The 12,352-nt window shown below is 28.7% G+C and overlaps 1 protein-coding gene across 1 annotated transcript; it reads left to right on the top strand.

Annotated features, from left to right (window-relative positions):
• Nucleotides 1-1,186: 1,186 nt before the first annotated feature.
• Nucleotides 1,187-6,065, top strand: LOTGIDRAFT_144765 (hypothetical protein; the record flags this gene model as incomplete). The annotated part of the gene is made up of 9 exons (XM_009055860.1): nucleotides 1,187-1,321; nucleotides 1,651-1,888; nucleotides 2,067-2,203; nucleotides 2,641-2,832; nucleotides 3,134-3,271; nucleotides 4,038-4,173; nucleotides 4,628-4,719; nucleotides 5,047-5,177; nucleotides 5,915-6,065. Coding segments are annotated over 9 exons (1,350 nt in total), but the record flags the coding sequence as incomplete, so codon positions are not given.
• Between the last annotated feature and the right edge of the window lie 6,287 nt (nucleotides 6,066-12,352).

The following is a 12,352-nucleotide window of genomic DNA, read 5'->3' as shown; positions in this document are numbered from 1 at the left end:
GTTTTTGTAACAGCTATTTTACACTTATTGATTTTTCTTTCATTTCTTCATTGAACTCTGCATATTTTTATTTTACAAAAATGTACAGTTACAATGCTATGATGAAACTTTGTTTTTCAAAAACTTATTTTTTCTCACCAAATACCAATTGACAGTGACAGTGACATTGTGCTTTTTTAATAGGTTGAAAAATTTATTTTTTGCTCAAATTGTGAAAACTTTACACCAAAATATGGAGAAATATGTCTTTTAATGTATTTGAAAGTTTGGAAAATCCAGCCATTTATTTTTAGACTCAAAAAATATATAAGAACATTATGTAAGGTTTTTAATTTTGTGATGCATTTTGGAAGCTGTTGGAAAACTTCCGTACAAATATGAATAGAATAAACGCCTAATTGTAGAGACACATGTATCATATATATTCTAAAGGTTTCAATTAATGATATAGAGGTAAATACCTAAACGAGGTCAAACTGCTTAATTAACATTTAGTATTCCCCGTTTTTACTTAAGCCTTATAAAACAAATTCAGTTTTTATGAAATGTTGATGAACAGGGTAATGGTTTTTAAACAGTAAATATTATTATAATCATTATAAACACTATTACAGATTAGCTTAGCTGAAGAAATTCATGTTTCTGAGCCTAATGTCTGATTGGCCAAATGAATGGCAAAGATGTCCCTTAAAGTTTCAATAAATAATATTAAAATACATCAAAACAAAACAGTTTGCTTGTGTTTATCATGTTTTGTGTTACATCACCTTATCTCATTTGCAAATATTTTGGATTTTTGAATCTTGAAACTAAAATATACCTAATGAAATGATATGGATGAGTTTTAATTTTCCTATAAAACAATTTTTTGATTTTCCAGTATTTATTCAAATTTATTTCTAACAGTTTAAATTACTAAAAGTAAAAATTTTAATTTTTTGTTTCCTATATTCGTATTGGAAAGCAATTGATGATAAAAACGAGAGTATTATAATTTATTTAAATGATTTATTGATTATTTCTGATAATAATATTTTTTTCAGGTCAAATAATAAATGAATATTCTAATTATCAAAGCTCAATACTGGATATTGATAAAAACAAGACAACTGTCACACAGGTTGAGAAAAATTCACAAAATGTCAATAAAAATTCTGACCACATCAATATCCAGAATAATGGTCAAAATATCAACGAAAAAAACTCTAAAAACAACGCAGCTGCTCCAGATGTTAATAATTATAAAAAACAAGATATAACTAACCAAGATGATTTTAAAATAAAAGAGACAATAGATAATGCTGATGATTTATATTTAAAGGTAATTATTGTTTAATTCTATGTCTGATGTATCTGGATAAAAGTAATTTTTAACGTTTGATGTTGATGGTGGTCACATCTTCAGTACTTAATAATGATTTAAAAGGGTAGTCTGATTTTTTTAAGTGGCCAGGAAAGTTACATGATCAAATTAATGAAAACTATGGACCAATATCTTGATGATGTCTCTATCTGAAAGTTTTAACTTTTAGAACACCAAAACTATTACAAATTTCTGAGTAAATTACAATGTTTTTGACAATCAAAATTTTTGCGTTCGGAACCTTGAAGTTTTTGTTATTGCCATCAATGGTGTGTTTATTTTTCTAGGGAGAACATGAAAAAGCTAAAAAGAAGTATGAAAAAATATTGGATAAACATCCAAACAGTCCCAGAGCATTATATGGTTTAGCCAATTGTTTAGATAAAATTGCTGAGAAACAAAAAAGTAATGCACTGTTACAAGATTCCATTTCAACTCTTGATAAACTGATACATAAAGAAAAGGTACCAGAAAGATTGGTTCTTATTGCTGGTGAAAAATTAGTTAAACTTCTGAGATTTAGAGGTTGGTAAATTGTTTGTACTTTGTAAATGTTAGAAGTTCTCCTTACTTGCGTGTTAAAAGCTGCATTAACTTACAGTGCCAACCCTAGTCTGTAGTAAAAGGCTGCTTGGTTTAATCAGTTTTACTTTAAGCTATATATAATTCAATGCTTAAAAAGTGCTGTATTTATTTTGGTTAGGTTGGCAAAATAAAGCAGTAGAAATTTGTCAATATATGGTTGGACTATTCCCTACTAATCATACATGGAAAAACATGCTGGGTGTTAATCTGCTGGTGGCAGCCAAGAATTCAGAAGCTAAAATATATTTCAAACAAGTAAGAAATTTACTGTCTATGGGTTTAGTACCTTCAATTATACAAAGACAATTACAAAAGTAGGCATTTTAAGATGGACACAGGTATATCATTCTGCTACAAGAACTACCATTATGAAAAGAACCTATTTAGAGCATGGCTTTGAGTTGGAATGGACTACTTGTCTGAAAATAGATATAAAAGTAGAGAAGCATATAGCTATAGCACAAGCCAAGGAATTAATATTTTTATCACCTTGAGAAGGATGCGAACCCACAGACCCCAATCACCTAGTAGACGGCAATTGCAACTGACTGAGCTATTCCAATTGACACTGTAATTTGGTATAAGAATAATCTTTGACTATATAGAAAAAGTGTTCCTTACAAACCATACCCAATAAATGATATAATTATAATACATTTATTAGATTAATGAGTGATTTGATATATTTTTAGGTTTTAGAAACACATCCTGACAATGGGTTTGCTAAATCTCATATGGGTTTTATTCTGAAACATGAAACTAATTATGAGGAAGCTGTAAAATATTTATCAGAGGGAATTGCCTCCAAAGAACCAGGTGCAGTGGATGGAAGATTTTTCTTTGCCCTGGGTGATGCTTATTATAGAATCGGTCAACCAGAACAGGTATAGTTGCATTCAAAATAAATTGTAGAAATTAAAGTATCAAGATTTAATATGTCCATCAAATTTGTTGACTTTCTTGCATCTGCATCTTGTTATACAGAATTTGGCAAAGAAGGTAAAAATAGTCTAGGAGAACAGCTCTGATGTTTGTTCGTCTTATCAAATGTTTTACATGTAATATGTTGTTATCATTGTAAGTTTTTTATTTTTAATTCCCATCAGAATGATGAATTAATTTTTCAGTTTTAACGTTAAACCCCTGCTTTGTGCCAGTCATTTTAATATCCATTCTGTTCTACAGGCAAGAAAAGTTTATGAAGAAGGTGCAGAGTTAAAAGTGTTTGCGTCTGCAGATCAGCGATCTCTTTATAATGTACCAAATCTGACAGCTAGACCTTTCTGGACAGCAAAAGAAACTGGTTATCAAGCCTCTATACAGGTAGGGCATTGTAATACATGTATCTCACTTACTACTTCTGTAAACCATTCAGTGTAAGTTCTTGTAGTGATAACCCTGTTTGTTAACGTGTAATTTACTGGAAAATATCTGCAACAAATGCTCAAGAATGATCAAAACTCATACCATAATGAAATGTATTTAGGAATCTAAATGATTAATGCTATGATTATTGTTATCATAATGTTATGATTAATGCTATGATTATTGTTATCATAATGTTATGATTAATGCTATGATTATTGTTATCATAATGTTACGATTAATGCTATGATTATTGTTATCATAATGTTATGATTAATGCTATGATTATTGTTATCATAATGTTATGATTAATGCTATGATTACTTTATGATTATTGTTATCATAATGTTATGATTAATGCTATGATTACTTTATGATTATTGTTATCATAATGTTATGATTAATGCTATGATTACTTTATGATTATTGTTATCATAATGTTACGATTATTGGCCTCATAATATTCAGATATTTATTATGATAATTTGTTATGATAATGAATATTTATGATTATTGTTATGATATTGTTATTATTGTTATGTTATGATAATTAGGTTTATCTTTATCTTAGTGTTTTATGAATGTTATCTTAAATTGTCATGATAGTTGTCTTGATAGTGTTATGATAATGATACAATAATTGTTATTGCAATATTATGATAATTGTTATTGCAATATTATGATAATTATTGTTATGATAATGTTATGATAATGTTTTTTTTAGCTACTGAAAGATAACTGGAAGACAATTAGAGATGAAGGGTTGGCTAATATGGATCCAAAACTTGGAACATTTATAGATGAAAATGAGAATTTACGTGAAGCTGGTGATTGGAAACTATTTACTCTTTATAGACAAGGTACTTATTGGCAACAGTTTGATTAATTCATAAAGCTTTGCTTCTTGTCATTCATAACTTTCATCAGTGACAAAAATCAATGATGAGATTGTAGATTCCCTTATTCTTGTTATTATGAATTTTCCATCATATGAGCCTTGATTAGTACTTATCAGGAAAGAAACTTCTCATGTTTGATTTACATTCTTTTCAACTAATACAGATTTTTGTCCCTATTCTTATTCTCTACTTGTGCAACTTAAGTAGGGATACAGGCTGAAAATAGGTCAGTTGACTGAAGATCACATAGCATGAAACTCTGAGTAACAACATGATTCAAGTGGTGTTTTAATATTTTTATATCTCTCTACAAATGAATTTAGCACTATTTTAACAGTAGAAATATTTTAGTATTGAACTGATAAATTTATATATATTTTAATTACCTATTCATGATATAATGCTATTTTTGTAGGAAGAAAAATAGAAGCTAATTGTCGAAAAGTTCCCAAGACTTGTGCATTGCTAGAGAAAATTCCTGATGCTACATCAAACAAACGAGGACAAGTATGTATCTTATATCAAGTGATCCTCCTATGTTAACCAATCATGATTAGTTAGGAGGCTTAATTTAATCATTTTTTTAACAGGAACTTAAGCGTACTCCAGTTTTTAAAAAAAGTAAACTGAGTGAACATTAACCATTTTGTTCTCCTTCAGAACAATTATTGGCTGAGATATGTAACTAAAATACTAATGACTATGGGATTCTCCAAAAAAGGAAACAAATATGGTTCAGACTCTAAGTCTTTTTTTTTTTATGGAGAATCACTTTAATAGAAAAAGTATGTCAACATATTCATTAATCATGGGTAAATGTTGATTTATTTCTAGATAAAGTTTTCTGTGATGCATCCTGGTGTCCATGTCTGGCCTCATTGTGGACCTACCAATTGTCGATTGAGAGCTCATGTTGGATTGGTGGTACCTGAAGGACCAAGGATACGTGTTGTCAATGAAACCAGGTAAGTCACGACACGATTTTCTGGTATTTCTCTTTGCATGGGCTGTAACACCTCTTCTTTTTGAAGTGAGATTCTCTTTGGTTCAGCCATCGAGCCTCACTGGAGTTAATTTATTAGCTTATGCCCCTTGAAAACCATGTTTGCATATGGCTATTACATTATCAGTGTTCACAGTACTTGAACTAAGTATCAGTTTAGCCTCAAACCATGAACACATTTACAGATTAAAACCTGGGTTAAGTAGACATGATGAGACATTTCAGATTAAAATTGATAATTCAGGGGTTTTATTTGGATGAAGTCAAAGTCACAGTGTCAAAACGATAAAGATAGCAATTGAAGATTCTACTGTAAATAGATATAGACATTTGACAATACACTTCAGGCCATCCAATCATCCATTATCATTATTATTTTACTTCATAGTACAATTAATAATTATCAAATGTTTATCACTATTTGTTTTGCTTGGCGATTTTCCCTTGATTTTGGCTTGGACTTAAATATCTCTTGCCATGTCATTTTGTGCTTATTTGCTATTGTATATAAATTCAGCAAAAATGACAAGCCATTAAAATTTTAATATATTAAACTCTACAGATATTATTAGAACTTATGAGGCCATTGGTAATATCTGCATTAGATATATCATGTTAATAGGCCCTGAATACTTAAGTTTCTTTGTTTCAAATTAATATTTTGACTGATGTTGGATTAATTATTGGTTCTAAATTTAGAACATGGAAAGAAGGAGAGGTGATAATATTTGATGATTCGTTTGAACATGAAGTATGGCACGATGGTGAAACATTCCGTTTGGTACTGATAATTGACTTCTGGCATCCTGATATTCCTGATAAACAACGACGCACCATTGGACCTGTTTAATATGGTACTAGAGACATCAGAAGTATTGTTTTATGCAGAAATATTTATTTACACTTTACATACTTAAAATATTCAAAAAAAAGGAAATATATATTGGTCTATCTGAAACACTTTTAATTTCTTTATGTACCATTCCAATTTCCATTCTAAACGTTTTTAGCTCTAGTTATACATGGGTGGTCGGGGGAGGGGGAGAGAGCTGCCCCTCCTCGCAGCCCCGAAGGCATGTTTTTCGAGCAAAAATCTCATAACTAGGTTAGAAATTCAGGCAACCTCAGATAATTACCCCCTTTCGGACATAAACCTGGATGCGCCACTGTATCTATGGTTGGATATAGATATGGGTTGTAGAGATCAAACTTCTCCTGTTAGTTTGAGACATTGAATACATTAATGATAAATTAAAGTAAATTCTGTATTTGTACAAATGTTTACAGCCATGGAATATACAAATTATATATATAGATAAGATCTGATCCAAATCTTTTGAAAAAAAAAATTGAAAGAATCTAGTCTGGTCTATTTACTTAAATAAACATTTAAAAAGAAAATTTAAGAATAAAGGCCAATTTTTACAAAAATATTGGGATACAAATATACACATTTCAATTTATTAATATTTTTGAAGAGATGTTTGTTTTTTTTTGTTATTTGTTATTATTTATATTGTTATCATGTTATCTTATCCCTAGACTTACAGTAATCTCTTACCCAACCAAAGTCATCAGATGTCACCTTTGACCTCTAAGTTTGTACCCAAAGTTTTAAAATGTTCTGTATGAGTGATCATGTTATTAAAATATATTTTTAACTAATCAGATTTCTTGTGTTCAGAAAAATGTGATTTAGATATGAATTTTGTAACTTTTCTTTTGTTTTTTTCACTTTATTATGATCTGGAAATGTTTTTTCAAATTATACTTCGATCATAAATTCTGCCCTTTGACCAAGTAGCATTGAAGTTCAAAATCATTGTTCAGGTTTTCAACCATCACAAAATTCCTCACAGTCAGTCAGATATTTTCTAATTAATAAAATTTCAAAAATGTTAAATGTTGAATGATTTTTTTTCTGTGACACATGTCTTTAAAAGATATAATATTGTATAACATGAAGGTGAATTATGTTATTAAATGACACAGAATCAATTCCAAACCCAATGTCAGGATTTAATATTTGCTCAAAAATGCTTGATTCAATAGAATTCAAATAATCTAATGAGATATCTGTAATAAAACAGCTTCTTTATGATCAGTAATATTCCTGATACCACAGCTATTTCTCTAGACAATTCATCTTTTGTCAGCTGTGTTAAGTTGAATTTATTGTGTAGACATTTAATATTTCACATACAGTAAAATTGATTAGTTTTGTTTTATTTTCTAGTATAACCTTCAACTGGCAATCTACTGTCAATAAAATATTAATAAAACACTTAATAGCAACTAATTGAAATGATAGTTTTAATCAATAAAAGGCCTACATTGTTTTGTAGTTGAATCTTTTGATCTAGTATTTAAGTTCGGATATTTTTAGCTTGTTGATTTCTAAGAGATCTTGAAAGAATTGTCAACAGGTTTTACTATAAAAAAATTGAGTAAGATTTAAAAATTAGGTAAAAACCCTCCTACAATCCTTTAAAATATAGTATATCATAGTTATTTTTCTCATGTATTTAATTACTGCCAAATTCCACTCAGCTGTGTGTATGCCAAAATCTTTTTTTCAAGTCAGTGACTTAAACTGTTGCCCTTAGAATCTCCCAATTTTCTGACTTTCTTTGACCTTTTCTGCCACCAAATATACAATCAATGTTTTGAAGTACACTATAGAAATGTAGTACATGCAAGAATAATTTGATTTTTTAAACCATCTGTCTCAAAATTAATGTTGATGTAAATGATATGTAAATTCATTCATGGTTTACTGTTTGTTTTGCTGTATATTGTAGTGGGTCACTGCTGATGATATTAATTAACTTACTGGATATTGTTAAAAGATAAAAATGCAGTATAATACCCAGAGTTACAAATTGAATATATATCCTATATAAAATATTATATTTATTTCATATTATGAAAGCACAGGAAACATAATTACAATAATAAGTGGCCAACTTTATTATTTAGTAATACATGAATTAAATCTGCTGAAGGCTGGAGTGATATTTAGACCATCTGATTACATGGATACTAATTTTTAATAAGATGATGTCTGTAGTAGTGTAAAGTCAACTCAATTATGCACATTACCTATAGGATAATGATGGAGGACAAGTTTTTATCCAATTTAGAAATCCTGAGAAAGAGAACGGGAGGCTGTAGATTCCCAAAGGTAAAGTCTGAGTGTATTTGGTCCCACCTTTCTCTTAGGAAAATGTCCATTTAAGATTATATCCTTACTTCAATCATTTCATTATTGTTTAGTAGCATAAAATGCACAAGTTATTACTTAGTTTACCATAATTATTACTATATTTTGATGTATTATTCAGCTATTAATGATAATAACATGTTTGTGCAATCATATTCATTGCAATATAAATGCTTGCTGGTATTTGTAAATAAGAGATTTATTGCTTAATGCATAGTTTCTAATTACAAATTGACCCAGAGGCTTACAGTAAATTATATTATAATCTAAATGTGCAATAACTAACTTTTGTTATGTTTAATTGTTAGCTAGAGTAGTACGTATAACTATTATAACTAGTCTTTGTTCACATATATTACTGCTGGTAAACACTATTGTTAAAGCTATACTGTAGCAGATTTGGCTGGTTCGCACATTTCTCAATTCAAGGACCTTATTCTTGAAAACTTAAGATGATTTCCAGTCATCTGATAAGTCAGTCACTAAAATCGATTTTAAATTTAGTTTTTTATATAATCAGATCAATTTATTTCTTAAAATCTGGATTTTATATAAATTAAGTTTTAAGTAAATGATATGACCATGTGCTCTTTAAGATTTTACAGCTACTTAAGCATTTCCATATATTACTTTATTATTACCTAATACTTCTACCTAATAAAAAAAATGGAGGCTGAAAACAAAACAAATATGAACTCATCCTATAACTGTATTAAGACAAGTGTCCTTATATTCAATGACATGATATAGCTATATTCTCTTAATAAATGTTCTTTCATCAAATATTTTGTTTTATCCTTGTTGAAACAAAAGGATGCCATTGATTTCTGCCATTTCTTATTTATGCTTTAGAAGTATAATTCCCATTTACATGTTTTGATGATGATTGTATCCCTGAAACATGCCACAATGGGATTTGGGAAAATATTTTCAAAATGTTTTTACAAATTCGAGCGAAATTATTTTTTCAACCTACAAAAAAAGCAGAATGGCCCTTTTGAACTTGGCTTTTATTGATAGCATAGTAGAAAGTTGACATAGGACTACAGTGCTGATTTAAGATGATATGATAAATAGATTGTTTGACAGATAGATATGATAAATAGTTGGGTTGAAAGATATATAAAATGATAAATAGATGGTTTGACAGATATATAGCATTTGAATAATATATGGTTTGACAGCTTATGACAGATATATAAAATGATGAATAGATGATTTGACAGATAGCCAAGATAATGTGAAAAATAAATGGTTTGACACATGGATATATCCAGGTGGATATTATAATGCATATCCATGTTTGACAGATATGTTAAATAGATCTTCTGACAGATATATAAAATGATAAAAATTTGGTGTGATAGATGGATATTATGATAATTAGATGGTTTGACACACAATTTAATAAATAGTTGGTTTGGCAGTTATCTTAAATAGCTAGTTTGAAAGATAATAATATATAACATGGTGTATAGGTGGGTTGACATATAGATTACGTTTGACAGAAAGATAAATGATTGATTAATTGATGGATAGATAATATGGTAAATGGCAGGTTTGAAATATGAATAAGATTTTAAATAGCTGGCTTGATCATATGATTGACAAATCATACTATAAATAATTGGTTTGACAGGTAATTTGATAAATAGAAATTGTGGCAGATAAAATGATAAATAGATGGTTTGACAGATGGATAACATTATAAATAGCAGATTTGGCAGATAAATAATTTAGACATATGGATAGTTTGGCAGATAGATAATATGATGAATAGCAAGTTTGACATATACGTACTATGATTTGACAGATAGTTGATATGATAAATATATAGTTTGCCAGATATATATTATGATAGACAAATAGGTACTATGATAAATAGATGATTTGACAAATAGATAAAATGATGGTTAGCAGGTTTGGCTGATAGGTATTATGTTAATTAGATTGTTTGACAGATAGATAACATGATAAACAACAACAGGTTTGATTGATATATAATTTAGACAAATAGATGGTTTGACAGATAGATATTATGATAAATAGATGGTTTGATAGATATTATGATAAATAGCTTGTTTGACGGATAGATAATACATTAAATTGTTGGTTTGATATATAGTTATTATGACAAATAGATGGGTTGACAGATAGATAATACGTTAAATTGTTGGTTTGATAGATAGTTATTATGACAAATAGATGGGTTGACAGGTAGATAATACGTTAAATTGATGGTTTGATAGATATATATTATGATATATAGATGATTTGACAGACAGATATTATGATAAATAGATGGTTTGACAGATAGATATTATGATAAATAGCAGGTTTGAGAGATATATAATTTAGACAAATAGATGGTTTGACAGATAGATATTATGACAGATAGATGGTTTGACAGATAGATATTATAAATGGTNTGACAGATAGATAATACGTGAAATATATATTTTGATAGATAGATATTATGACAAATAGATGGGTTGACAGGTAGATAATACGTTAAATAGATAGTGTGATAGATAGATATTACAATTCGGTATAGCAATTAGTTAGGAAAAAGATGTTATATAGCACGTGGTTTGACATAGATGGTATATATCATGTGGTTTAACAAAGATGATATGTAGCATGTGGTTTGACCTATATGGTATATAGAAAATGATTTGACATATCTGGTATATAGAATATAGTTTGACATAGATGGTATATAGAATGCGGTTTGACATTTATGGTATATAGAATATGGTTTAACATAAATGGTATATAGAATATGGTTTAACATAGATGGTATATATCGTTTTACTTGACATAGATGGTATACAAATATAGTTTGACATAGATTATATATAGCATGTGGTTTAACATATATTATATATAGCATGTGGCTTGACATAAATGGTATATAGAATATGGTTTGACATAGATGGTATATTGCATATGGTTTAACATACATGGTATATAGCATATGGTTTGACATACATAGTATCTTTCATATGGTTTGACATACATGATATATATCTAATGGTTTGTCATACATGGTATATAGAATATGGTTTGACATATATGGAATAAAGCATTTTACTTGACATGTATGGTATATAGCATGTGATTTGACATAGATGGTAAATAACATATGGTTTGACATAGGTGACTTATAGAATATGGTTTGACATATATAGTATATAGAATATAGTTTGACATAGAAGGTCTAAGAATATGGTTTGACATAGATGGTATATATAGAATATGGTTTGACATAAATCGTATTTAAAATATGGTTTGACATAGATAGTATATAGAATATTGTTTGATATAGATGGTATATAGAATGTGGTTTGACATAGATGGTATATAGAATATGGTTTGACATAAATCGTTTTTAAGTATTTAAAATATGGTTTGACATAGATAATATATAGAATATGGTTTGACAAATATAGTGTATATAATGTGGTTTGACATAGACGGTATATAGAATGTGCTTTGACATGAATGGTATATTGAATATGGTTTGATATAGATGGTATATAGAATGTGGTTTGACATAGATGGCATATAGAACATGGTTTGACATAGATGGCATATAGAACGTGGCTTGAGATGGATGTCATATGTCACATGGTTTGACATAAATAGTATATAGAGTATGGTTTGACATATATATTATAAAGAATATGGTTTGACATTGATGGTTTAAAGCATGTGGTTGAACATAGATGGTATATAAATATGGTTTAAAATAGATGGTATATGGAATATATTTTGACATTAATGGTCTACAAAATATGGTTTGACATAGCTGGTATATGGCATGTGGTTTGACATAGATGGCATATAGAATGTGGTTCGACATATATGGCATCCGTGGTTTGACATAGATGGTATATAGAATGTGGTTTGAC

The sequence above is a fragment of the Lottia gigantea genome, assembly GCF_000327385.1.
Source record: "Lottia gigantea unplaced genomic scaffold LOTGIsca_256, whole genome shotgun sequence".
NCBI classification, from domain to species: Eukaryota; Metazoa; Mollusca; class Gastropoda; family Lottiidae; genus Lottia; species Lottia gigantea.
Note: the sequence above shows the minus strand (reverse complement) of the source record. Positions and strands in the feature narration are given on the sequence as shown.